The sequence below is a fragment of the Entelurus aequoreus genome, linkage group LG05 (genome assembly GCF_033978785.1).
Source record: "Entelurus aequoreus isolate RoL-2023_Sb linkage group LG05, RoL_Eaeq_v1.1, whole genome shotgun sequence".
Lineage (NCBI taxonomy): Eukaryota > Metazoa > Chordata > Actinopteri > Syngnathiformes > Syngnathidae > Entelurus > Entelurus aequoreus.
Genome location: NC_084735.1, coordinates 36,981,072 through 37,006,438, shown reverse-complemented (window position 1 = coordinate 37,006,438; position 25,367 = coordinate 36,981,072). Strand labels below are relative to the sequence as shown.

General features: G+C 38.1%; 1 protein-coding gene across 7 annotated transcripts in view; it reads left to right on the top strand.

The window, feature by feature from the left end:
- msi2b (musashi RNA-binding protein 2b) overlaps positions 1 to 25,367 on the top strand; it is a 699,967-nt gene that overhangs the window by 566,208 nt on the left and 108,392 nt on the right. For all 7 annotated transcript variants that reach the window (XM_062048056.1, XM_062048052.1, XM_062048055.1 and 4 more), the window contains one exon: positions 9,573 to 9,647. In XM_062048056.1, coding sequence (XP_061904040.1) covers positions 9,573 to 9,647 — 75 coding nt within the window. The remainder of the gene's footprint in view (positions 1 to 9,572; positions 9,648 to 25,367) is intronic.

Sequence of the window (25,367 nt, the reverse complement as noted above, 5' to 3'; positions counted from 1 at the left end):
ACATAGATGAAGCATCAGAATCCATCGTTAGCAATAGATCATTAGTCATTTTTGCGAGGGCTGTCTCCGTAGAGTGATTTGCCCTGAAACCGGATTGAAAAGGTTCACAGAGATTGTTAGACGCTAAGTGTTCATTTAGCTGCTGTGCGACAATTTTTTCGAGGATTTTCGAGATAAACGGAAGGTGGGACACCGGCCGGTAGTTTACCAAGAGATCAGGATCGAGGTTAGGTCTTTTGAGTAGAGGATGAATAACCGCTTTTTTGAATGCTAGGGGAACAGTGCCAGAGGAAAGTGATAAGTTTATAATATTTAACACTGATGGACCTAATAATACAAAAAGCTCCTTGATAAGTTTCCCAGGAATTGGGTCAAGTAAACATGTTGTTTGTTTTGTCCCATTTACACATTTTGACAATTCCTCCAATGTTATTTCATCAAAGAGAGAGAAACTATTTTGGAGGGCGGTATCCGTCGTATATACAGTCGTATCTGTGTTAATAGAACCCTGTTGTAGCTGAGATGCATTGTCTTTAATCTCTTTTCTAATGACTTCAATTATCTTATTAAAGAAATTCATAAAGTCATCTGCTGAGTGGGTGGAGCTACTGGGAGGAGTCCCTTGTTGGGTTAGCGATGCTACTGTACTAAACAAAAATTTAGGATCATTTTTGTTGAGGTGGATGAGATGTGAGTAATATTTAGCTTTAGCTGAGGTAAGCATGCGTTTATAAGTTATTAAACTATCACACCATGCTTGATGGAAAACCTCAAGTTTAGTCGCACCCCATTTACGTTCCAGCTTTCTACATGATAATTTATGGGCTTTAGTTTCTTCTGTAAACCATGGGGTACGCCTTTTAGGGGCCCTTTTTTAGCTTTAGCGGTGCTACAATATCAATGGTGTCGCGCAGGGCGTCATTAAAGTTGTTAGTGAGGTTATCAATAGAGCCCACATAATTTGGGAATGGTGCCATTACCGAAGGCAGTAGGTCAGTAAGAGTCGTCGTTGTGGCAGCATTAATGTTGCGGCTGCTATAGTAGTTATTATTATTATTAGTTTGTTGACAATGAGTCAGAACTTCGAATTTTATAAGGTAATGATCGGACATTACTTTAGTGTACGTGAGTATCGTAACTTTAGAGGTGGTGACACCCCTGACAAGCACTAGATCTATCGTATTACCGTTGCGATGCGTGGGTTCATTTATTATTTGTGTAAGACCACAGCTATCAATTATAGTCTGGAGCGCCACGCATGGAGGGTCCGATGGGGTATTCATATGGATATTAAAGTCCCCCATTATGATTATATTGTCGGCGTGCGTCACTAGATCAGCAACAAACTCTGAGAATTCACTGATGAAGTCTAAATAGGGCCCAGGGGGGCGGTAGATAACAGCCAGGTGGAGAGGCAGCGGTGTGACAAACCTCAAAGTGAGCACCTCAAACGAGTTATATTTATTATTTAGGTTAGGTGTAAAATTATAGTTTTCATTGTATATTAGTGCGACACCCCCTCCCCTTTTAAGAGGTCGGGCAACATGTGTATTGGTATAGTTAGGAGGAGATGCCTCATTTAGCGCAAATAAATCGTCTGGTTTGAGCCAGGTCTCGGCGAGACCAACGACGTCAAGTTTGTTGTCTCTAATGACTTCATTAACTAATAACGTTTTGGAAGATAATGATCTTATGTTTAAAAAGCCCATATTATAGGTAGTGGGCTGTTTTGAGGATTGTTTGTCGAAATTATCCGAAGTAGCAATATTAATAATGTTGCGTTTATTATGCGTAGTGCACTTTAAATAGTTTTGACCATATCTAGGAATTGATACGACGGGAATATTCAGATTGTTTGCTTGATGTTGCGATAAACTGAACGCATCATAGTTAGCTACCTCAGTACAATGTATGTCTGCCTCTGACACGGTCACAAAAGAAAAAACATTATGTGAGTTGTGTTTTATTCTAAGAGAATTGCTATGTGTGCAGGGATTATCCAGCCTGGCGCCGGCTAGTTCTAGTTTAAATGGCTTCTTACCCGGAGACTCCACGCTTCTTTGGTTAGCTTTTCCCTTTGTTGTTAGCCCCGCTCGGCATCCCCGCTTCTGCTTCCGCTCACACCGCTTACGTCGTCTCCATTGGCGGTCACCGCTAGCACTTGACTCCGCTGCTACAAAGGCCGCTCGATGTAGCCCGCGAAGTATTCCCATGCTAGCGAGGAGGTCCACCGTACATGCATCTTTCAGTCTATAACAACCCGATCCATCCACATCCAGAATTGTCTGTTGGTCGTATGTGATCACAGAGTGTTCACGCTTTGAGCCAGCCATTAAATTGACAAAAATGACGGGGGTTTTTTGCCAAATCGCTCTACACTCCCAAGAGCGTTAGCAAGCCGCTGCATAGCAATGCGCCGCCATCTTGTATACAATTGTGTTATATATAAAACAACACGGTATAACACCGCTAATACTGAGCTGACAACCAGCGCGCTAATTGCCCGCTGGCAGCTTGCTCAGCCAATCGCTAGATTTTTTGAAATGCTAACTATAATGCTAAATATAGAAATGTAATTATTCATGTAATGGACAATGAGTAGAGTGGCCATGCCACTGCTATTTATAAACTACATTGCAGTGTGTTGGACCAACGTTACTGTGTATTTAAAGACATTTCAATCCGTTGAAAAAATTCTGGGTGGAAATATTATTAAATTAAAAAAAAAAAAGAAGGAAAATAAAGTCCCCAAAAGGGACAAGCGGTAGAAAATGGATGGATGGATGAAAATAAAGACATTTCACGACCCACCTGCAATCCCACTGCGGACCCCATAGGTGTCAGGGACCCCCTGTTGAAGACCTCTGCTTTAGATTCTATGTGAGGTGAATTGAAAATTGTGTACAATAGCACTTTGTGCGCAACTATTGTTAAAGTGTAAGACTACAAAGATATATTTTTTTGATAAGAAGGTTGCACGCCTGGTAGTGTTGGCGAGTTGTCTAGCGGTCCGTCTATTCAAAGTCGTATGCGTGTGACATTGTCAGCGTATTTAAAAGGCAACTTCTCCGAACTTGTCAAGCACTAAGGAGAGCTCTGTTCCCCTCCGCTGGGACGAAGCAGAGAGGCAGTGATGTGCTCATGTAAGAATATTAACAGCAAACTTGTTTAGAGACACTCTTATCTAAATGAAATTGGAACAAGGACAGCGAAACATTTCTTTATATAATTTGCATTTAGAAAAACACAAGACCCCTGGCTCATTATTTAAGAAAGTGTAAGATTCTTGTGTGCCAAATCTCATTAAAGCCTTCCCTGGCTCCTTTGTTTACTGCTTCTAATCGAGGCATTTATCTTTATTGTGCTGTATGTTTGTTGAAATAAACAGACATTTGAGCCTGAGCGAAATATGGGTGAGCCAGATGGATAATTGATTTTAAAGTGAATCAGAGCTGTTGAGCCATAAAATAGGTACGTTAGCATGCATATTAATAAGGCAAATAGGAGCGTGCGGAGACGCCGCCACCGGGCCAACACAATGGCAGGCTCGGTGTAATGAAATAGGTAGCATCCCCCGTCCCCTCTCTACCCTGCACCACTTCTGTTTTTCTGCCATCATAATATTTGCTGGTGTGCATGACATAAGATAGCATTTTAATCCAGTCTTCTGGGGAAAAAATATATATATTTCTTTGTCTGTGTTTCGGAGGAGCACATTGCGAGCCACTTAAATTTTGTAACACAAGCTTTGTCAAAAACTGCTACATCATTCTTGCCATTTAAGCTGGCAATTTTAGCTTGGCATTTCTTCTGTTTGACAATATCAAACACATAATATCCAATTTGTGGTGCTCCACAATGGCTTTTCATTATATCTCACTTCTTTTCAGTCCAAACAAACAATGAGGGCTTTTTGTGAAAGCTATCCATCTGTAGCTTCCAGGTGATGACTTCTCATCAGAAGCTAATGAAGATTTCTATTTTTTTCTCCTTCATGCATTCATCCACACCAGGTTAACGTTCCCTTCGCCGCCTCTCTGACGTGCATTACGTTTTGTCTGCATGAGGGGGGAGAGGACTTAGGCAGACACATTTTCCCATTGGGTCAGGAATAAATTGATCTTTTTCATGGACAGCAAACACTGATTAGATATTTATGACCAAGGTCAACCTTTCTGATTCCAGCTGACACCGGCTCTAAGGCATACAGAGTGGAATCTGCGCACACACAGAAACATGCTTGCATGCAAAATATGGAAGGATCTGTCATATAAAATGTATGATATAAATTTGTAGATGCAGTGCCTTTTTTCTGCCATTTAAATATGTAAGTTATAAAAAAAGAAGTCATAAATGATCAAATAGAAATAGTTGTGAAAGTTCAATAATAACGTCGAATAACATTGAATCAAATTAAGAATGTCTAAGACGACCTACAGTAGGAAGGGAATTCATATGGCTGCATTCGTAGCGGTTTACCTGACACATGAAAAGTGATGAATTGGAGGGGTTGCACTATCCACCAGATGGCAGTAGAGTGTTGAGTATCTTAAACTGTTTTTTGTTGGCAATTCCAAGTTCGACCACAGCGTCAGTTGCTATGTAGAGTGGCGCTTTTCCATCATTTTCCGCAGACCGCATCGCAAAATGGTTAACCTCGCTTCCTCTCACAGGGATACACCCAGGAATGTGGCCAAATGAATCCCTTCCCTACTGTACACCTCCTATCAAAAATGCAAAATGGTTCCTTCCACCCCGATAGTGGCAAACCTAACTTGGAACACTTCACTCAACACAGGCATCATAATGTCATCAAACCTCATTTTTAAGCATTCACGCACAGCACCCGCATTATGGATCAACGATAAAGGGATTATAAAAAATATACATACAAAGAAGAAAGCTGTGTACAAGTTTTTGCATCTCATTGCACACAAATGTGGTGTGTTCGAAGATCCTCGACTAAGGTTAGAAACAGAGGCGTCACTAGGTTTCAAAGCCAGAGAAAGGCTTAACCCCCAGGAGATGCCAAAACAATATTATTATCATAATAATAATGATGCGTTATTATAACTGATGTTATCCACTCATGCTAATCCTGCGGGAATTAGCTCATCTCTACTTTTCATTCTGAAGTAGAGGAAGACTTTTTTAATCCTATTTAAGCATTATTATAATATTTTAATTATTATTCTGGACACTTAATATTATATAAATATATATATATATATATATATATATATATATATATATATATATATATATAATATATATATATATATATATATATATATATATATATATATATATATATATATATATATATATATATATATATATATATATATATATACATAGTGTTTGTTTGTTTTTCTAAACAAAACTAAATTGTTTAGGTTGTTTTACAGTATTCAGACATGTTGTAAATACGTTAATCAAATCTTTTAAAATTCCAAAACTTAATTATGGTTATTACATGTGTTTTTAAAAAGCTGGTTTCAACCAAATCCATGCAATTATATTTTTTTAAGTATATGTAAACATACAAAGTGTTAGTTTTAGGATGGAATGGGGGTCTCTTTACGAATCTTGGATATGGGGGGCCAGAATTTGCTGCTATGCTCCTGTTCAGCGCGTTCGTTTCATCCCAATGGATCGTTTTCGACATTCACACACTAATTGTAGACTTTTCAGCAGGACTCTAACATGAAGTAATCATACATAAGTACTAGGTTTTAAGGTTTTAGCGTGGTTATTGTTGGCACACACTGAAGAAAGAGTTATGACATCTTCTGTCTAGGCCTAAAGGACTTCCTCTTATTAGGTCATTTAGTTCAGAGTTATGGTTGCTAGGTGGTAATAGCTTGTGGAAGAAAGATAAAGACGGAGACATATAGCATAATTAGAGGGTTAATTATGTTTATATTCCCCTTGATGGTACTTAAATTCTCACTGACTCACACGTAAGCGCACTTGCTCATCCACCCACTCTCCTCACATGTTTTGTTTTTTGTGTGTGTGTGTGCCACTTTTCTCGTCGCTCCTTCACATCCGTTTCTCAATATGTTGCTCACAGCTGCTTCGGTCTCAAACTGTCCAACTAATTAACTGGAGAATGTGCGGTTCTAATAAGCATTGTGACAGCAGATCGACAATGCATCTGCTGCTTGTGAAGGTTTCTTACGAGGCTCCACTCTTATTGGGCTTTTATTAACAGCATTTTTACCAAGCTATGAAATGACTTAGCTTTAATTGTACTTGGCCTGTTTGAGTAATTCAACGGTGAAATCATGGACAAAAAACTCATAAATCATGTCATTTCTAAAAGATCATAGCATGTGACTAAGTCGGTCATCCCACTAAGGAGATGGTTTTTGATCCCAAATCTGTGGGGGATCACAGCCCGATCATTATCCATGGGGAGAGAGGGGAGCAGGTGTTCTCCTATAAGTACCGGTACTTGGGTATTTGTTTTCATTCCCAGTTAACTTGGGCCAACCAAGTTGCTCCCGTATTAACCAGCGCCTGCACTTTCTAAGGAGGCTCAGGGTCCACGGTGTGGCACGCATTATCATGATGTTGTTTTATAAGGCAAACATTGAATCTTTCATTTGTTATGGCATCTCCACATGGTTTGGAAATCTGTCTGTCAAACTCAAAACCCAACTTCAAAACCTTATCAGGAGGGCTGGTAAAATAATTGGCATGCAGCCCCCTTGTTCCCTTCAAGAAATATTCGACAAGACTGTGAGGAAGCAGGGTCTTAAAATCACCCGTGACCCACACCACATACTTCATTAGTGAAATTGATGCTAAATGGTAAACGGTACAGAACAGCAACATACAAACTCAACAGGAATAGATTTTCCTTTGTCCCACTGGCAATCAAAGCACTTAACAACAGAACATTAGTGTAATAACCCCATGCAATAATAAGGAGTTCAATATTGGGATAGTGCAATACGGGGGGAGTGTAATGTGTGATCTCATAACTAACTGATATACATGCGCACTGTTCACTGTCGTCACTGTATTGTCGGATGTATGTAAAACGTTGTGTCTTGATGTCCAAAACAAATTTCTCCTCTGAGACAATAAAGCTAATTATCATCATTATTATTGTTATTATTATTATTATTATTATTATTATTATTATTATTAAATCCCTGCCCTTTTTTTCAACTGATTTAACGACGCAAAGTGTGTATTTTTGACAAGGGTCCTATGGTGAAGATGACTCATTTGGAAAACAGGACTGAAAGTAACAAGAGAGAGTTTTTATTGTAGAATTACCAAATATATGGCATTTATACTAATAGTATGTTGACACTAAACACAATACAGTGTTTCAACAAAAAACAAATAACATCCAACACTAAATTAGATAGCAGGACTGTTCTGAGATTTCCAGTCATAGTGGAAATGTCATTTATCATAGAGAAAAATAAATGATTGACTTACTTTTGGCCTTCCCATGTATGATGCAGTTTTCTGTGGACCATGTGACAGTGTGGAATAATCCAAACACTTGACTTAATAAAAAATGTAATTGACAGTACATTTTTATATATTTTATTTTCTGGGAATGCAAATGTTACTATCGAATGGGATGGTGAAATTCAAGTTTCCCTAAACACCACCCCAGGGAGGCATCCGGGGGGCATCCTGACCAGATGCCGGAACCACCTCATCTAGCTCACATAATGGAACACATAATCAAAGAGAATACAAGCTCAATACACAACAATAAGTAACATCTTAAAGGATTAATTTGACAATAAAACTAGATTGTGTTGAAAATAATTAAGTTAATAGAATGGAGACAATGGCATCATTCAAAGATGCTAATATCAGACAAATGTGCTATGACATTATTGTGATTTAGGGCTATATAAATAAACATTGATTGATTGATTGATATTATTACCGGTATTAATAATGGTTCTCAATGCTTTAACTATAAATATACTATTTGTACTCTCTATTTAAAATACTAATAATTGGCATTGTCTATCAGCTAAACACATTTTAATACACCAGGTACCTTTGGGGTACTGTTAAAATGGTACAAATGTGTACTTTATATCATCATGTATATATATATACAATTCTGGCCTCTTAATGATCGACATTGTACTTTTGAGAGAACATTCATTAAAAATGTACCAAGAGGTACAGAAATGTTCTTGTCTTGTATCTCTATTTTTGAGAGTTTATGCAGCAGCTTGAGAAAAATAAAGAACAACTTTCTTAAAATCTGCTAACATCAGTTATTGAGGCCAAAAATATAGTATTAGTTGGTATGATGAAAGAGGAAGCATATAAAAATAGGCCCAGTAGTGGTGGACTAGGGGCCGTTTTATGTTCTCTGTGGGGAGGCTCTTTGTGCCACACTCTGAAAACCCCTGTTCTATTATGTCTGCATTACTCTTATTTAAAGATGGATGGTCTTCTTTCTTCATACGCCTTAGCAGCTTCCATAAATAAAATATAAGCTGCCCAGGGGACCAGTCTGTGATTAAACTGTAAAGAAAAAGTCAAATTTCCACTTAAAGAAACTCTGTAGCTCTGATATAATAACCTCTTGAGAACCAGCGTCATCTGCAATGGACATTTGTTGCATATCTAAACAAAACATGTAACGCTGCCAAAAGAAACAGCATAAAAACAAATGTCCACCGCAGAGGACATTTGTTGCATAACTAAACAAAACATGTAATTCTGAAAAAATAAATAGCCTAAAACAAATGTCCACTGCAGACAACTCTGAGGATAAACCAACAATACATTGGCAAAGAAAGTGTTGAGCTATTCACTTTAGTCATGTGTTGAACAATTGGATTACATAACTTACATTTCCTATAGCCTCCAATAGGATGTCAGACAATAGCCATACAAGTAGACACGGAATGTCCTATTTAAAATCACAATGACCCAGTACACCTCGCAACATTAGTGTATGGCGCTCTCTGCTCGGTCCACAGAACATAAAGTACAACAACGCCACTGGAGGCCATCTAACAGTGTCCCCATAGGGGCTATAAATGTTATTACTCTCCCATATAAAAATGCCAGAACATTTTTGGTCAATAAAAGAAGAATTGAGAACCAAGAGCAGAGCAATTTTACCATGTGTTCATGTTACTTAAGGCTGCAGGTTATGGCTAACTTTCCTCAAGTGTGTAAACTTGTAATCAACCAAATATGTCCACAGCCTTTAATGAATTACTGTGACTTAGTGATGTGTTGGGAAAACAACAAGAGAGACTCCATCAAAATTAGTGGCTAATCTAATTAAGACAGTTGACCATTGATTAAGGGGTGGCGCGTGTCCTCACTCAGCACCCAACGAATGTTTTTCATTTGACAGTCTACCATAAACATTATGATGCATTAATACATGTCACCTCTTTTTATTAGCCTGGAAGCATCAAAGTAAATTACCACTACCGTTCCATTTTTCCAATACGGCCTTAGTATGATACATACAGTATAAGGCTTATCAAGTATTTTCTTGTGGGTGTTATTATCTCTGCATTGATGTCATATTTGTTTTTCTTTTTTTTTGTAAGGTTACCCGAATATTGTGGCCACGTATGGCCGTGGATACACTGGATTCGCACCCAGCTACAGTTACCAGTTTCCTGGTGAGTCAGATGCTTATTTTAATGTATTTATTTGTTTAAAAGCTGTCACTTTGGCAGCAGAATAACTTTGTTTGCACTATTCAAGCCAGTCAGACACACATGCATACAGTTGCATGCATCAACATTAGGGATGGGTACTTTTCACATTTGAACACATATGGTACCAATTCCCTATATTTTTGAGTCGATACCAGTACTCACGGTACCAATTTTCGGTACTTTTGTGTATGTTAATAAAGTTAATTGTTTAATTTTTAAAAAGCTGATTTTTTTGTACAACATTTAAAAATGAACTAAACTTATAATGATAGCCATGCTGTCCATTTGTGATATAATGGTTTATTTTTACATGTATGAGTCTCATTGCAAGTATTATATTATATTGTAGACTTTGCATGCAGTTGCAATTCCAAGACGCTACATGACTGTAGTGCAGTGGTTCTCAAACTATTTTCACCAAGTACTACCTCAAAAAACACTTGGCTCTCCAAGTACCACCATAATGACAAACATTCAAATATAGTAGCGGAGTATTCTTTAAAAACAAGGCAAAGGTTTTATTTATTCATTTAATCGTAAACATTACACACGGTTTGAACAGTACCATTGTTTGAATATAGGAAAATAAAACACTGTACTTTAATCAAGTGACTATTTTGCATACCACTAGACAGGTACCAAACTTTGAGAATCACTGCATTAGTGTATAGGCTACGGTGTGTTGCCTAGCTAGAAAGGAGTCATTGCCACTAAGCTAAATATAGTATTGTGTTGTGCTCTACAAAGTGTTTATACTGTAAGTATTGCTTTTTATTACACACCAATTGTTTCATTGTAACGTGCATCTCAGTTAAATAAATAAATGGGTTATACTTGTATAGCGCTTTTCTACCTTCAAGGTACTCAAAGCGCTTTGACAGTATTTCCACATTCACCCATTCACACACACATTCACACACTGCCATGCAAGGCGCTAACCAGCACCCATCAGGAGCAAGGGTGAAGTGTCTCACCCAAGGACACACCGGACGTGATTAGGATGGTAGAAGGCGGGGATTGAACCCCAGTAACCAGCAACCCTACGATTGCTGGCACGGCCACTCTACCAACTTCGCCACGCCGTGCCCCACCGTTGTAGTTGTTGAAATCGCCTTGTAAAATTGCTAATGCTAATCAGTAGCATGTAGTATATGGCTAAGAAAATATACATTATCATCAAGATAGCACATTTTGGAAAAGTGGAGCCTTACTTTACATTGGAGTGTTTTCCATCCGGCATACTTTCTTTGTTGCCATTAAAAATTGCAACTTTACCTACAGCAGCGGTTCTTAACCTTTTTGACTTCAAGGCCCAACTTTTCCACTACAAGGGGGCCCACGCAAATAATAACACTGAATTAGTAATGTTTCTATTGATTTTAATCATATTCATAATTATAGCTAACCTACTTACAGTTTAACATGATACACTTTTGAACACTATGTAACGGTATCAAATCTCACGGTATGATATTATCACGATATTGAGGCCACTGTACGATATTATTATTATATGTCCCCCTCCCAAATAAAAGGCTTACAAATGACATAGTGTGTCAAATTAAGTGTCAGGAATGTTAAGGATAAACACGCTTACTGTAATTGAAGACAAACATATATTTAAAATGTATTATATATTATCATATTTATTAGTACATGTATATATTTTAATTGCGAATAATTGTGCAGGAACATCTACTGTTTCAAGCAAATATAAAAAAAACGTGTTGTGTGTCTTTAAAGTGACAATGTAAACATCCAGTGTGAAAAAATAATGTTCATTCGAGTGTCTTTCAACTTTTACATTATGGGAAGCAGTGTCCTCTACAGTGGACATAATTATATCAGTCTGGAAAAGGCTGTTTCTCAGAAAAGTTAACTAACAATTTAACTTTTAATAATGTAAATACCTCACAAACTGATGTTTGGCTTCGCTGGCTTCAAATATCTTTTCTGGGGGACAGTTTATGAGGAGGCGACTTGTCCAGGTTGTACCCTGCCTTTCGCCCAAGTGCAGCTCCAGCCCTCCCGCGACATTGAGAGAAACCGGTGCAAAAATAGCATTTTTTTGGTGATTACCTCCGTGCTGTGCAAGATGACCGGCTGGCTGTGTGTCAACTTGGAAATACTCGAGACGAAAGTATTGCTTTGCAGAACGCAGACTTTCTTACCTCCGCCAAAGAGGTTATATTTATGCCGTGGTTTTTTTGTCTGTTTGTTAGCACCACTATTCAAATAGTTATGGAAAGATTTGGATGAAATTCTTCAGAAAATGTCCAAAAAAACTATTCCTCTCATCGACTTCGAACACATTTCACTTCCTGCTTACTGCGTTCCTCACCCCCACATTGGCGCCCTGTCGTGCGCAGAGGATTCTGGGAGATGTAGTTCATTTTCAGAACCGGCCTATGCTAAAAAAAACCTACACCATACTTGCCAACCTTGAAACCTCCAAATTCGGGAGATTTTGGAGGAGGGGGTGTGGGGGGGGGGTTAAGGGCGGAGGAGTATATTTATAGCTAGAATTCACTGAAATTCAAGTATTTCTTATATATATATATATATATATATATATATATATATATATATATATATATATATATATATATATATATATATACAGTATATATAGCTATATATATATGTATATATATATATATATATATATATATATATATATATATATATATATATATATATATACCTGTATATATATATATATATATATATATATATACAGTATATATAGCTATATATATATGTATATATATATATATATATATATATATATATATATATATATATATATATATATATATATATATATATATATACCTGTATATATATATATATATATATATATATATACATATATATATATATATATATATATGTATGTATTTTATTATACATATATATATATATATATATATATATATATATATATATATATATATATATATATATATATATATATATATATATATATATATATATATATATATATATATATATATATATATATATATATATACATATAAATAAAATAAATACTTCAATTTCAGTGTTCATTTATTTACACATATACACACATAACACTCTTCTCTACTCATTGTTGTATTTGAGAGTGCAATGCTTTGGGCAGTGTAATATTCTGGGTTGGAGTCAATAACCAGGCGAGGTGATGAAGTTACGTCTCTTTACTTCATACTTCAGAACCGACTCCCACACTTGACGTCAGGGTGCGCAATACAACGTAAACCGTTGGCCAACCAAAAAGTAACCACAGAACACTAGTGTTCTGTGGTTACTTTTTGGTTGGCCACGCGGACGTGACGACAGGCTGTCCTCACTCAGGTCCGCACGGACCTGGAGGGGGCGTGCCTTAAGTCCGGCTGTAAATCGGGAGAAATTCGGAAGAATGGTTGTCCCGGGAGATTTTCTGGAGAGGCACTGAAATTCGGGAGTCTCCCGGAAAATTCGGGAGGGTTGGCAAGTATGACCTACGCACCAAGTTTTTGTTTGATTCCATCAGGCGTCACGGCATTATTGTGAAGACTTTGAAACCTCAATACCAATCCACAATACTGTTACACACCTAAACACTACCATGACCAAATGACAAAAAATGGTCTAAGTCCTTCATCTTCCACAAGCAAATTCAGCTGTGAAGAAGACAAGAAAATATTTGTTCAGAATGTGAAAAGAAGTAATTTCTTCAATAAAAGTGTTGACTTGGAGTATAAAGGCACTTTATTGGGAGCAGTATTATTGGGGTTAGCGGTCCATGGTGTGTGCCCTCACAGGTATCCTTTCCATTTCATGCTTTATTTAAGGACTTTACACATACTTTGTTTGCTGTGCCAGACATCCCTCCTGCCACTGATAAGATGGAATGGGAAATGTCTGACAGCAGCTCAGATCTCTGTAATATCTTTGTGAAATGGATCCAGGAATGGTAGAAACGCATGTCCAGCTGTGACCACCTGCAAATAAGACATGTACTAGATGTGTACATAATGCAGGAGGTATACATGGGCATTTTCTTTATAAATGGCACTGACCAACCCATAACCAATGTCAATCATAAAAACTGATGTGTTTTTGTGTGCATTGGCATCTGAAATAGCATTGCCAAATTTAGAATGCATCATTCATTCGTATCTGTAGAAGCGATCTCAAAAGATAGCGAAGAGACGGCTTGGGAGAGGAACTGTCAGTGTTTATTCAATAAATCTAGTGAAACATGGATTTTTTTAAAAAATGTTTACTGTTTGGGGCAAATTAAGTGATATCACCTTCCCCAAGGCAGAATACATTATCCCTTCCATGTTCAACTCAATTTAAAGAGCTTGATAAAGCTGTATGATTAAAACAGCATCCTCTGGGCTCGCTCAACTCTTGACAGGGTAATTGGAATTTTTTACATTTAAATCAAACCCCCTTGTCCAAATTAAATAACCCCAGGACAAATATTGACTAGTGTCCTTCCTCGGTAAGCTGGTGGAAGCATCCTCGTTTTCAGATCAGAGTGTTTTTTTTCACTGTACGCACCCTTGTTGAAACACTTCCACAAATAAATGGACTGCGCCCAGGCAGACGCCATCCAAGAGACATAAATTCTAGGCAGTCTTCCAAGGTTTTTTTTTGTTTGTGTTTTTACACCCAGCATACCACACTGTTACCAGAAACAAGTGTTCAGGCAATTGTTCAGTTGACAGGATAAAGCAGTGCTAAAACATTGATCAGTGATGAAACAATGAATTGAGTAAGATATCAGTAAGGGAGGAGATTCACAGAGAGAGAAAACCCAAGCTGGCGTCTGCGCAACACCAGTGGAGATGAAAATATCTGAACTGACAGTAAAAACAACCTGAATCAGGCTTTAAAATGATAAAAGGGAGATATATTCCCGTTTGACTCAAATAAATTGACATAACCTCACTGTTAGAAATTATTTGACAGTTTTGCGCCTCTGTGATGACACGTTCTATATCAGTATCATCAAATTGTCAGCTGTGAGAGTTGTTTGTGTACTATTAGCTGAAATATCCCCATGCTCATGGTGTGGACTGAGAAGAACAGAATATGTTTGGTATTTTTTTACACTTCAGTCCTCCAGGAATTCCCGATGTTTCAATCGCGCCAATGTGCGCAAATTTAACCAATCCCCTCGAATTATGCGCAGCCTCGCAACATTGTCCAAAGCCAGCAAACTTCCCCGCAAATTTTGTAACAATGTAACAATATCTCGAAGTATTTATTTCTAAAATGGAAAAATTTGTGTCCTCCCGCTGAGCTCAGACCTACTCCCTGTTCCCGTCTACGGCACTAAGCCTTCTGGGTAATGTATTATATAAACATTTAGCAACCACCCTTGTCCTCACTTCATCGTATACATATATTTATATTTATATCCTAATATTATTTATATATTTATTTCTCATTTACAATGTTGACCTAGCAAAGGGGCAGAATTTGAATTACCTGCTCAGTGGCCTTGTGCAGTGACGTGCGGTGAGGTTCATGACTGGTGAGGCACTGACTTCATCACAGTCAGATTTACAAACATATGAACCCTAAAGAGTATCTTATTCACCATTTGATTGGCAGCAGTTAACAGATTATGTTTAAAAGCTTATACCAGCATTCTTCCCTGCTTGGCACTCAGCATCAAGGGTTGGAATTGGGGGTTAAATCACCAAAAATTATTCCCGGGCGCGGCGCCACTGCTGCCCACTGCTGCCCACTGCTGCCCACTGCTCCCCTCACATCCCAGGGGGTGAACAAGGGGATGGGTCAAATGCAGAGGACAAATTTCATTACACCTAGTGTGTGTGTAAAAATCATTGGTACTTTAACTTAACTTTAACTTTACACATACAAACTGTAGCACACAAAAAAGCACATTTAATAAAAAAAACTTTATTATGGTCTTACCTTTACTTATAAATGAAGTCCATGCGCCGCTGTTGTGCTGGATTAATGCACCCCCGCCGTAGAATGCACCCCCTGACGCGAGTGTTATATCAACTAAAGCCCACACTTAAACTTTCCACGTGCAGATTGAATCTATTTAAAAAAGTTATTTAATAAGCCAAAAAGTGCAAAAACAATAATGTTCATGTTGGAGGAGTTGTGAATGAATGAAATATGAAATCTGTGCTGCAGTCTGCAGGTGTACCTAATGTTGTGGCCCTGCAGTCATTCACAACTCCTCCAACACGAACATTATTGTTTTTGCACTTTTTGGCTTCTTATTAAATAACTTTTTTAAATAGATTCAATCTTGGACGTGGAAAGTTTAAGTGTGGGCTTTAGTTGATATAACCCTCCCGTCAGGGTATGCATTCTACGGCTGGGGTGCATTCTCTACCACCAGGAGGCTGGATTACTGCGAGCCTCAGCCAGTGCGTCTTTTGCAGCCGTTTTATGATTGCTCAGCACAAGAAATACTTACACACATACAGTTGTTGACAAAATACACTGTACATTTTATACCTCAGCTAACTAAACTATGGAAATGTATAATATAGTTCATACAGCAATACGGTCTCAGTGCACAGCAGGCCAGCAGTTAGCCGAGTCTGCAATCCATGTTGAGGCACAACGCAGTGACGTGCCTCAACTGGCTGCTGATCACCGCACCGTCTCTTCTCAGTATTTGAACGGAAAATGTGAAAATTCAGCGATTTTGAATAAAAATAATCTAAAACTGGTGAAGTTAAATGGAAAATAACTTTATAGTATAATCACTGGATACATATAACAATTTAATTATTTTTTTTCTTTTTACATTTTTTTTCTTTCCATGATGGCACGTGAGGCCCTGCCTCCACTGACTGCACGTCTCCGGCCTTGTGGTTAGTTAGAGTATCCGCCCTGAGATCGATAGGTCGTGAGTTCAAACCCTGGCTGAGCAAAGACTATAAAAATGGGACCCATTACCTCCCACTCAGCATTAAGGGTTGGAAGTGGGGGTTAAATCACCAATGAATCCTGAGCACGGCCACCGCTGCTCCTCACTGCTCCCCTCACCTCCCAGGGGGTGGAGCAAGGGGATGGGTCAAATGCAGAGAGTAATTTCACCACACCTAGTGTGTGTGTGTGACTATCAGTGGTACTTTAACTTAACTTAAATTTACATGACAGCAAAGTGTTATGATAATCTCTCATTGTCTCTCATTTACCAATAAAAATTAGTGCTATAGATTGCTCTAAAGAATTCACAAATGTTCTTACTATGTGGAGGTAAATGTGTTGGACCATAAATGAATGTTTCAAATGGACAAACACTTGTTAAGCATAAAACATACACAGACAATGTCTGCAACTTGTGTATTACCGAGCAGACAGTGGACAATAGTAATTATTACTATTACTTGTTTAATGAGCAGTCTAGGTCTGCCTCACAATACAAAGGTCCTGAGTGGTCCTGAGTTCAATCCCGGGCTCGGGATCTTTCTGTGTGGAGTTTGCATGTTCTCCCCGTGACTGCGTGGGTTCCCTCCGGGTACTCCGGCTTCCTCCCACCTCCAAAGACATGCACCTGGGGATAGGTTGATTAGCATCACAAAAAATTGGCCGTAGTGTGTTAATGTGAGTGTGAATGTTGCCTGTCTATCTGTGTTGGCCCTGCGATGAGGTGGCGACTTGTCCAGGGTGCAGCCCGCCTTCCGCCCGATTGTAGCTGAGATAGGCTCCAGCGCCCCCCGCGACCCCGAAGGGAATTAGCGGTAGAAAATGGATGGATGGATGGACTTGTTTAATGAATTAAAATAGTACAATAATTTGACAATTTGCTTTGAGTATGTGCTGTTACCACCATCTAGTGTCTACTTGCAAATATGCGTGGTAATAACGATCATAACATCAATAACGTATTTATTTTGGAATTGTTGTTGAAATCCTGTGCTTTTTTAGAATTAGTTTACAAGGAAAACTTAAAACATTGATAACAAACTCATAAAACCACAAGCTGATTCAGTGTTATTGAGAAAAAAAAAGTCTCAAAACAATCCAACTTTCTGAAAAAGCTGCTGCGAACTCAAGCATTTAAGATCGCAACAATAACAAAAAAGCCCTGCGGAGCGACTGAGTATTACTCAATTGTTCAATGCATCTTCTGTTACATATGTTCATTTTTAGACATGCGTTGGTTCATTTTTATAAAACTTGTCCTAACACAAAACCTGGTTAATAAGAATAGTAACATTTTATCATTCTGACCTGCTGTGCAAGTTTAAAATTAAATTATTATTACTGTGTACTGTATATTAATAATTAGAGGTAAAACATTTTTCTAAAATGCGCTGTCATCAATTACAAGAAAGGCATAATGTAAAAGTTTGTCACATTGCATTGTCATCTAAGTCTATCACACAAATTTAAAAAGAAGTTACCAGCTATTAATGAAAAAAAAAACAGGCGACCTTGGGAGTACAGTTGCATGATATAAACGATATATGGTAAAAACGATATAAATTTGTCCTACGATAAAAAATGTTTATTACACAGTTGTCCCTCGTTTATCGCAGTTAATTGGTACCAGACATGACCGTGATAAACAGTTGTTTTTATTAATAAATCTAATATGTTCATAATTAGAATATAAAAAAACCTGTTTATAACCTCCTAGGTTATAATATAATTACAGAGCCATTCAAATGGTGTATGAAATAACACCCATATAGTCACTTGTACACTCGTTTTAGCCAATGTACGGAAGTAGCCTTGAGTGAGTTCTACTAGAGATCACACAGCACAGCCCCTCGTGCTACCTATGTAAATGTGTAAATGTGAATGTTGAAGGTGCAAATTGGCAACCATGTTTACGTCAGTCTCTCCTCGGGTAACTGTGGTGACAAATGTAGCTTACCAGCACAATGAGTGTGTGATCACGAAGTGAATGAATTATCGATCAAAAATGCTTTGGGTCTCTGAAATATGAAAAAGAGCCATATAAATCCAATCCATTATCATTATTTTAATTTCACCACACCTAGTGGTACTTTAACTTTAACTTATTATTTTTAAAAGTTATCAAAATACTACATACTACATTTTTAATTTTTATTTTGTATTTGTTTTACAGTTTGGCTTACCTTAGGGCTCATGTTTGTAACCTGTTCCGAAATAATTCTGTTGTAATTTATATGCCAAAGAATGTATCGTTATATCTATCGTTCTCAGAAGAGGTATGCATTGTTTATCGCAATAATATATTTATGCCGTATCCCCCATCCTTACTCCGTTTTATTTTTCAAATTTTCTCAGTTTTTTAACACCCCTTTATAGGACCAATTAGCATCATTTTGGGGCAAAGAAATGTGCCAAAAAAGCCCAAATCCCCCAAAGTTAATCATTTGTTGCTAAGGATGGATACTGAATTAGGTACTTTGATAGGCATCGACAAAATTCCAAAAAGATTAACGTAAAATTAAACAATGCCATATTTGAATATCCGAAGTCGGGTCGCGGGCGCAGCAGCCTAAGCAGAGAAGCCCAGACTTCCCTCTCCAAAGCTACAAACCCTGTTTCTATATGAGTTGGGAAATTGTGTTAGATGTAAATATAAACGGAATACAATGATTTGCAAATCATTTTCAACCCATATTCAATTGAATGCACTACAAAGACAAGATATTTGATGTTCAAACTCATAAACTTTATTTTTTTTTGTTGCAAATAATAATTAACTTAGAATTTCATGGCTGCAACACGTGCCAAAGTAGTTGGGAAAGGGTATGTTCGCCACTGTGTTACATGGCCTTTCCTTTTAACAACACTCAGTAAACGTTTGGGAACTGATGAGACACATTTTGTAAGCTTCTCAGGTGGAATTCTTTCCCATTCTTGCTTGATGTACAGCTTAAGTTGTTCAACAGTCCGGGGGTCTCCGTTGTGGTATTTTAGGCTTCATAATGCGCCACACATTTTCAATGGGAGACAGGTCTGGACTACAGGCAGGCCAGTCTAGTACCCGCACTCTTTTACTATGAAGTCACGTTGATGTAACACGTGGCTTGGCATTGTCTTGCTGAAATAAGCAGGGGCGTCCATGGTAACGTTGCTTGGATGGCAACATATGTTGCTCCAAAACCTGTATGTACCTTTCAGCATTAATGGCGCCTTCACAGATGTGTAAGTTACCGTATTTTCCGCACTATAAGGCGCACCTAAAAACCTCCAATTTTGTCAAAAGCTGACAGTGCGCCTTATAATCCGGTGCGCCTTATATACGGACAAATATTGAGCCACAACAACTTCATTTTCATAAAGTTTAGGTCTTGCAACTACGGTAAACAGCCGCCATCTTTTTTCCCCCGTAGAAGAAGAAGTTCTTCTTCTACGGTAAGCAGCCGCCCCCGTAGAAGAAGCGTGCGGTGCATGCTGGGATATATGACGTTTCATTTCCATTTGTGTGTTTATGTAAAGACCCCAAAATGGCTCCTATTAAGTGTGTTGTCTGTCTAATTATAAATAATGCAGACGAGGCGTGTTGGCTGAGTTCTCAACATTTACTCACAGCGTGCTCATAACCACATTCTAACTGCCAGCATGACGACATACAACAACGCTTCTCAGGGCTACCGCGCATGCTCGTCGCTCCCGTTGCATGCTGGGTAGTGTAGTTGTTATATTCCCTAGCCTAGCTCACAACATCACATTAAGAGACACTTTTACGCGCTTAAATCAATACTCGCCGTCATTCCGGGTAGATTGACAAAAGAACTCCAGCCGCTAGATATTAGTGTCAACAGGGCATTCGAAGCTAGACTGCTACCTGCGTGGGAACGTTTGATTTACGTAACACGAGTAAATCAGCTGTTTATTCATTTTGGGAGTGAACAGAGTTGTCAGAATGCTGGTTTGTAATCTATTAATAAAGTTTGACTGACCTATCTGACTGTTTAGTTGACATAGGTGCGCCTTATAATCCGGTTGCCTTATATATGAACAAAGTTTTGAAATATGCCATTCATTGAAGGTGCGCCTTATAATCCGGTGCGCCTTAGTGCGGAAAATACGGTACCTTTGTTGCTTGTAACGTCACATCCAATTGCAGACTAAACACTGTCTCAAACCCTTGATTTGGAAACAAGCACTTAAGCAGCATTCAGAGCGGAATGAGCCAAACTGCCCAAAAAATGTTGCAATTTTCCATGTTAACAAATGAAGTATGCCTGATAGAAAACACTCAAATGTAATCTAAGGCTCCACTTATCTGCACCAGCTTGATGCTAGTTTACATTGGCTTTGCCATTGACATGCTACTGATTAACATTAGCGATTTTACATGGTGATTTCAACACCTCAAAATTTGGTAATGAAAACTACAACTTAGATACGTGTTACAATCAAACAGCTGGTGTATAATAAGTACATGTACTTACTTGTAGTATAAACACTTTTTGGGCGCAACATAAGGCAAGACTGGCACATCCATATTTGTGGCAAAGACTACTTCCGAGCTAGACAACACACCTTAGTCTATACGCTACTACCATCTAATGTCGTTGAATTGCAACTGCATGCAAAGTCTACTATATGATACTTGCAAATGAGACACAGAAATGTAATAAGAAAAGTAGATATGACTGGACAGCACAGTTATCATACTCAGCTCATTTTTAAATGTAACACTAAAAAATATATTGTATTATTAAACAATTGACATTTATTAGCACACACAAAACTACAGAGAAATGGTATCGATTCCGAGATACCGGGAATTGGTACTCACCCCTATTTGTTGCTCACTGAACTGGTTTTCATGTGACGTTATACATCCTAGTTTTCTTCCTGCAAGTATGCAGGTTGACTTCCCAATATTTGAACCACGGGTGCAAATTAGTTGTTAAAGTGATTTTGAATAGTTGACTAGCTTGGTTAATACAGTCAAATTAGAGCAGCCGTGCCAGAAACCTGAGGGTTGCAGGTTCGCTCCCGCCTCTTGCCATCCAAATCACTGCCGTTGTGTCCTTGGGCAGAACACTTCACCCTTGCCCCCAGTGCCGCTCACACTGGGGATTGAATGATGGGTGGTGGTCGGAGTGGCCATAGGCGCAAACTGGCAGCCACGCTTCCGTCAGTCTACCCCAGGGCAGCTGTGGCTACAAATGTAGCTTACCACCACCAGGTGTGAATGTGGAGTGAATGAATGATGGGTCCCACTTCTCTGTGAAGCGCTTTGAGTGTTTAGAAAAGCGCTATTTAAATCTAAGCCAATATTATTATTATTATTAAATACATACTTGTATTGCCTATTTTTGTTTTACCAAAGTGTATCAAGATGAATCTCTCACCTGATTCAAACTCAATCAAAGAACCAAATGTGCCTCTTTTTCAAGACAGGTGAGGTATTACTTTCCTTAGCCAAACATTCATTAATTTTAAGATAGTAGACTTTTTCTTAAAGAGTCAAAAAAGCAATGATCAGGCAGATTGTGGCATTGCATCAAAGTGTTTCCTATTATAAGCAGCCAATCAAATTACTCAGATACTGTACATACCGGTATACTGTACGGTCCCTATGGAAGGGGAGCTTATTTGCATTTAATCTGGGGTTTACCTTATATAATAATAATAATAATAATAATAATAATAATAATAATAATATTACATTTTATTTATAAGGTGCCTTTCTGGGCACTCAAGGACACCGTAGAAAATCACAACAATAAAATCAAATTGGATAAAAAACAACAACAACAACAACAACGATCGAGAATATACCCTAGTTGATATCTTTCATTCGGATTAGTTTTAGCAAGAGCATCTGTCATCAGTTACACACAAAATTGCAATTCCTAGTTAATAAATGACTATCAGATACACATGAGGATTTTATCTGGCACACCTACTGTGGTTATGGCTTCATTAGATGATTAATATCAAAAAGCTGTGACACACTTGAAGGTTTTGACCAGTAGCGGGTCAATGTATTCCTTGTGCGTCCTTCGTGTGCAAATAGAGTTCAGTGAAATGTGCGGAAGTGACATGATATACACACAACGCATCTGCTAACTGTAAAAAGCAATAATGCTGCTACTGCTTCCCAAAGAGTAATGCGTCCCTAAAAGAAGACACAAAAGAGGCCACTAATGAAAACAATACATGTGTTTTATGACACGGGGAATAAATTGCGACTGCACACGCTTAAGTTAAAAAGGACAAGACAGGAAGCAATTAGTTAGACTTTACGAATGTTGTATTTCAAAATGATCAAATGGAACGTTGAGCTCTTCCTCAGTTGTTTCAGAGAGACATCATACTTTCATCCTCTCAGTTTTAGCTTCTAAGCTGAATTTCGCATGTAATCACACAGCGTTTCCCCGGTGGCACTACCCTTTGAGCATTATGCCTGAAGTGAGTGATTTGTAGTGACAATCAAGACCAGAACAAATGGTAAGGAGCGACATGCCAAGAACAAGTATTTTTGAAACCTTTTTTTTTTTCAGTATAATGGATTCAGTTACTTCATGTCTTACTATGATTAGGTCGCATAGTCACCCTCGATTATATACAAGACTATACAGATGCATGGGGAATACTTCAATCACAAGTGGTGGGGAAGTTAAGGCATGTGATACATGATGATGGTCATGTGGCGTTTCTGTCGTATGATAATGTTCAAAACTGAGATGGATTATCCTCACTTTTAAAAGAGCAGCTTCTAATTCAATTCCCAATTGGGCGTCAAGCCAAGGTTAGGGTTTCATCTGATGAACGATTGAATTGAGCATAAACGTGGTACCTCGATTTTCGTTAGTAATCCGTTCCAAAAGAAGAGATGAAGACCTTATTATACAGTGGTGTGCCGTCAGGACCAGCAAGGCCTTCTCTGCTGGCCTAACATTACCAGAAATCATGATCATAATTAAAGACAAAATTATTTTTTCATTTACTTTCCCTAAATATCTAAAATTATTCATATTCTCTTCATGTCATATAATGCTCCTTCCAGTGCTGTTGTTTTTAGTTTTAGTTTGTATCCAATCTGAATTCAGCTAGCTTATGTTGCCATGCTGTACGCAATCTGCTAGAGGCCTTCAGAATCAACAATGTGGGCATACAGTGAACGAGGACATACAGGTGATAGACCATTGCGATAGCCAATCATATCACAAGTTTTTGTCAATAAGGCCTTCTAGATGGCCTCACGTTGAACGTGAAATTTACGCGTCCTGTGATTGAATACTCATCGGGACCGTTAGCGGATGAATTAGAGAACAAATAGAGTTGAGAGACAGTTGCGATAGCCAATCAGATCACAAGTTGTTGACAGTAGATGTTCTGTTACAACTAAAAGTTGTAAACTCTTGTTGTTAAAGTGTGTCAGGCTTGTCATTTAATTAACATTGTTACATTGGTATTTGTCGGCATCATGTGGTCAGGGCAGTTAATATATCTTTGAGAAGAGTGTACTTTGAATCAAAGTTTATTGACCGGAAGTTGCATAAGCCAAGCAGAGAAATTTGCGGTATATGCTTTAATTGCTGATGCGTTTTAATTGATTTTTAAATGCGCCAGAAAATAACCCGTTTTGTATACTGCTGATGTGATTCAATGAACAGTAGGGTGTAAATGTGTCCCTGTATAGTATTTTTCCAGCAATCAATCAATCAATCAATGTTTATTTATATAGCCCTAAATCACAAGTGTCTCAAAGGGCTGTACAAGCCACAACGACATCCTCGGTACAGAGCAATGATCATGTGGTGATATCAATTATGGTATTTTGAGAGGTAATCGTTGAAGACAGACATCACGGAAGGCCTAGGTGGGAAACGCACGACCCGCCACTGTTATTATATGAAAACTGAAACAATTTTACCCATAGGAAACATTCGCCCAACATCAAGACACATTTTATAGAGTTTTACATGCAGAGGACAATGTGAAATAAAATATAAATGATCAATCAAATAAATGAATGAACATTACTTTTACCTTTATTGAAGACTCTTAATAGCGAAGACAATGATAAGCAAAGAGGGAGGAGGCGAGGGTAGAGTCACCTTTGTACTATGCTTAGTTATTTTTTTTAATACAATAGCTTGTCTCACCTTCTTTGTCAAAGTGCTGGCACTCGCAACTTTCATTGGACCCAGGGTGGCTCATTTTTCTGCCGTACCCAATAGCACAGAGATGAAGTCACCAACGTGTGGAATTGTTTCTTTAGACACTTGATTTCGCTGAATGATACGCAGACAAACACACTAGTTTGTCACTGTCAATGTTTGGCCATACAATAACCGAGATGTCATGAAAATTGTGTATGCAAACTATGGCTGGGCGATATGGCAAAAAAAAGATCACAATAATTTTTTTCATATTATCTGATCTCGACTAATATCAAAACATTTTGTTTTAATTGGAGGCGGATTGTTCCGTGTGGGATTACACCGAGTACCGCATCCGTACTGTTTACTACTGCAGTATCTTGTAGCAGACATTTCCACCCTGTTTGATCAAGGTAACATATGCTAACATGCTAACATGCTAACATAACATAACCTGTTCATATATATAGTATATGATTGTGTTTACGGAATGGGTTATGGTAAATGGGTTATACTTGTATAGCGCTTTTCTACCGTCAAGGTACTCAAAGCACTTTGACACTATTTCCACATTCATCCATTCACACACACGTTCACACACACGTTCACACAC